The 3,605-nt window shown below is 48.6% G+C and overlaps 1 protein-coding gene across 1 annotated transcript; it reads right to left on the bottom strand.

The window, feature by feature from the left end:
- Positions 1–2,232: 2,232 nt before the first annotated feature.
- Positions 2,233–3,349, bottom strand: LOC106000785 (olfactory receptor 12-like). The gene is made up of 2 exons (XM_013036023.1): positions 3,293–3,349; positions 2,233–3,198 (listed from the first exon to the last, which is right to left on the bottom strand). Exons 1-2 carry the CDS (start codon positions 3,347–3,349, stop codon positions 2,233–2,235), a joined length of 1,023 nt encoding a protein of 340 aa, XP_012891477.1.
- Between the last annotated feature and the right edge of the window lie 256 nt (positions 3,350–3,605).

The following is a 3,605-nucleotide window of genomic DNA, read 5'->3' on the forward strand; positions in this document are numbered from 1 at the left end:
AAAAAAAAAAAGAACCTCGGGGAAGGTAGGGAGGGAAGGGATGGTAGGGGGAAAACAAGGGAGGGGGTAACAATGCTCAATAGGAAGTGTACTCATTATCTTACTCATGTAACTGTAACCCTCTGTATAGTATCTTTACAATAAAAAATAAAATAAAATAAAATAAAATGTACTCTTAGATGTGGCATTGTGGTTAATGGTGTTTTTTATGTAGTGGAAGGACACTGTGAAGCTTCCTTTAGTAGATTAAATTTTTGTTCAGTGTGTTTTGCTTATGGCACTTCATATTTGTCATGTATTAAATAACTTCATGATAGACAAAAGCCCAGATTTCAAGAACTGAGTCTAGCAATGTACCCAAATGTATATAGAGCCTGGGTTTATGACAAAAGTGGCCTTATTTAGTTGTTGGTAATAAAGCATGGTTTCCTTTATAAATTATCAAAAGGTAATTATATTACTGTTATTTTAAATTAGTCATTTTCACATGAGTTATGGTTCACTATAGGACAGTATGAACAAAAGAATTGTAAGATAGATGGATAGATAAATTGTTTTGACGATAAACAAAGGATGATTTATATGCAATACACAAATATATTTGATTGAGGTGGTAAAGTTAAGGGCAAATATCTAAGCATTTAAGTATAAAATGATATAAAAGACTGTGACCCAAGTAGACAAAGATTTTTCTCACCATGTCACAGAAAGCATTAATATAAATAGACTGAGGAACCTCAAGCGTTAAGTTGAAAGATCTCTGTTGATCACAAGATAATTAGCAAAATGCACCCCCTAGGATGGCAATGTTATTTGAAAAATCACACAATCAATAAAGACTTATTCTAACACAAATGGAGAACTCATGCAAATAAGTGCAAAAAGAGGACACAATAAAAAATATGTAAATGATAAACTACCCTACAACCCGACATCTCAATGGCCACTAAATGCACAAAAAGATCTTAAACTTCATTAACCAGAAGGGAAAGGTAAGTTTAGCACAAGTGGCTAAAATTAAAATTCACCAGCATCTACAAAGTGCTTTAGGAATTTCCAGCAGAAATTCCTCCCCCGCACACCGAGTGACAAGAAAGAGTGCGCAGCAGCCTTATTTTGGAAGGCAGAGCTGGAAGCAGTGCACCTGGCTATCAAGGATGGGGCGGGGCATCTTCAAACACTGCAGTCTGGTGCCATGCCCAAACATGGGAAACTCCTTCCACAGACAACCACTATCAGTCTCACAAACTCAACGCCGAGCAACTGAAACCAAGGGTGCAGACACACAACGTGGTGGTATGGGGGGGAGGGGTGGCACTCCCAGCAGGCAGTGGGGACTCCCGTCACAGAAGGTCAAGTTTAGTCATGAGCAGAAACAGGAGGAGGTTGTGGGCTTGGGTTGAACTCTCTGACTTGTGGGGTTTTGATTTGATGATTTGTGTGTGTGTGTGTGTGTGTGTGTGTGTGTGTGTGTATTCATTACCACAGTTCTTGGGACCTCTGACAACTAGACAGAGTTGGACCAGTGGAAGACAAAGCTTTTCCCACTGATGTGTAAATTATTATTAAAAGTGTGATTTTAAATGATCCCTTGGAGAGATGTGGAGTCAGGATGCATTTTCAGTGAGGCTTGGGGGGCCCTAGAGCATGACCAGCTCTGCATCTGGGTAGGCCGGGGTGGGAGGGGGTGGCTTGGATGTGTAAGTCATTAGGGATCTTTTTTTTTCTCAAAATGGACTCATGTATTTAACTTTCATTAATAAAACCCAAACTTGGAATGCCAACAGTGGTAAATGCACATGCACCATGTGTCTACTGAGTTAGGACTCCTTTCCTCTTGGGACCATTTATTTTCTGGAGGAAAATCACAAGCTCTATTATTCTCGTGTAGTAAATGCCTGGTTCATAACATGCTTTCAAGAAGGGTTGGATAAGAGATGGGAGGAAGGAAGGAAAAAAGGAAGAAAGGAGGACAGGGGTGGAGAAGGAGGGAGGAAGGGAGGGAAGAAAGGGAAAGAAAGAAGGAAGAAAGCAAGTAAGAAAGAAAGACCAAGCAATGGGAGCCCCCATACAATGTGTCCCTCAGAACCTGTCTTTCCAGCCCCAGAACACTGCTTTCACCAGCCAGACTCTTTCACATGGTCATGTTAGCTCTGTCCCAGCCTCCATTTGGCTGTGTGTCTCTGTCCTAGCCTCCTCCATCAGGCCGTGTGTCTGTCCCAGTCTCCTCCATCAGGCTGTGCATCTCTGTCCCAGCCTCCGCAGGGCATCCTTCACGTCCTTGTTCCGAAGGCTGTAGATGAGCGGGTTGAGCATCGGGATGACCAGGGTATAGAAGATGGAGACCACCTTGCCCTGCTCCATGGATGCCACCGCCCCTGGCTGGGCGTACATGACAAAAACAGTCCCATAAAAGAGGGACACAGCTGTTAAGTGGGAGCCGCAGGTGGAGAAGACCTTGTGCCTACTTGAGCCCGAGCGCATCCTGAGGATGGTCACCATGATGTAGCCGTAGGAGACCAGGACCACTAGAGTGGTGCCCACAATGATGAGCCCACAGATGGCAAACATGACCAGCTCATTGAGCGCCGTGCTGGCGCAGGAAAGCTGGAGCAGGGGCGGCACATCGCAGAAGAAGTGGTCGATGTGGTTGGACCTGCAGAAGGGCAGGCGGAAGGTGAGGCTGGTCTCTACTATGGAGTTGAGGCAGCCTCCAAAATAGGCGCCCAGCACCAGGCGGGCACAGGTGGCTGGGCCCATGGCCACAGGGTACCGCAGGGGGCTGCAGATGGCCATGAAGCGGTCATAGGCCATCACAGCCAGAAGGAAACCCTCAGTGGTAACAAACAAAGAGAAAAAAAACAACTGCATGGCGCAGCCGGCGAAGCTGATGGCCTTGGAGGAGGAGAAGAAGTTGGCAATGGCGTTGGGGGCGATGGCGGAGGAGTAGCAGAGGTCGAGGAAGGACAGGTTCTTGAGGAAGAAGTACATGGGGGAGTGCAGGCGGGCATCCAGGGTGATGAGCATGATCATGGTGAGGTTGCCCAGCACGGTCACCAGGTACAGGGCCAGGAAGATGGCGAAGAGCAGGGCCTGGGTCTCCAGCCCGCCCCGGAAGCCCTCCAGCACGAAGCCCCACGCGGGTGCTGCGGAGAGGTTTCCATTCCTATGGGCTGGCATGGCACTGGGCAGGGACGGCTGGAGAGAGGAGGGGAGGCAGGAGGGGAAGGGCCGCAGGCCCACAGTCATGGGCTGGAGGCACGCCAGGAACCTTTGGTGACACGCTGCTCACCACCGACAGCTGCCAGCTACGCAGCTCTCCCGGGTGCTCACCTGGCCTCAGGGCCATTGCCTCAGATTCACTTGACTCGGGCGTGTGTGCCAGGCCCTGGGTGTGGGAGAGGGCTGTGTTGTGGGGATGCTGTGTTCTGACTGGCTGAGGGACAGTGTTTCAGCATCCCATGCCTGGCTCTGACACCCTGGTGTCCACCTGAGCGTGCTCTTGAGCTGTGCCATGGGTGCACTGGGCACTGTCTCCCTCTGCACGTTTGAGACTTGTCCTGTCCACTCAGAGATTCAGGACGGCCCTGAGGTCCTCCCGCCGG

The sequence above is a fragment of the Dipodomys ordii genome, unplaced genomic scaffold (genome assembly GCF_000151885.1).
Source record: "Dipodomys ordii isolate 6190 unplaced genomic scaffold, Dord_2.0 Scaffold238, whole genome shotgun sequence".
NCBI lineage: Eukaryota > Metazoa > Chordata > Mammalia > Rodentia > Heteromyidae > Dipodomys > Dipodomys ordii.

Excerpts from the sequence above, each read along its gene's own strand:
- LOC106000785 (XM_013036023.1), bottom strand. The coding sequence starts at position 3,349 with ATGGCCCTGAGGCCAGGTGAGCACCCGGGAGAGCTGCGTAGCTGGCAG. Across the intron at positions 3,199-3,292 it reads GTAGCTGGCAGCTGTCGGTG|CCGTCCCTGCCCAGTGCCAT; the intron begins GTGAGCAGCGTG and ends TCCTCTCTCCAG.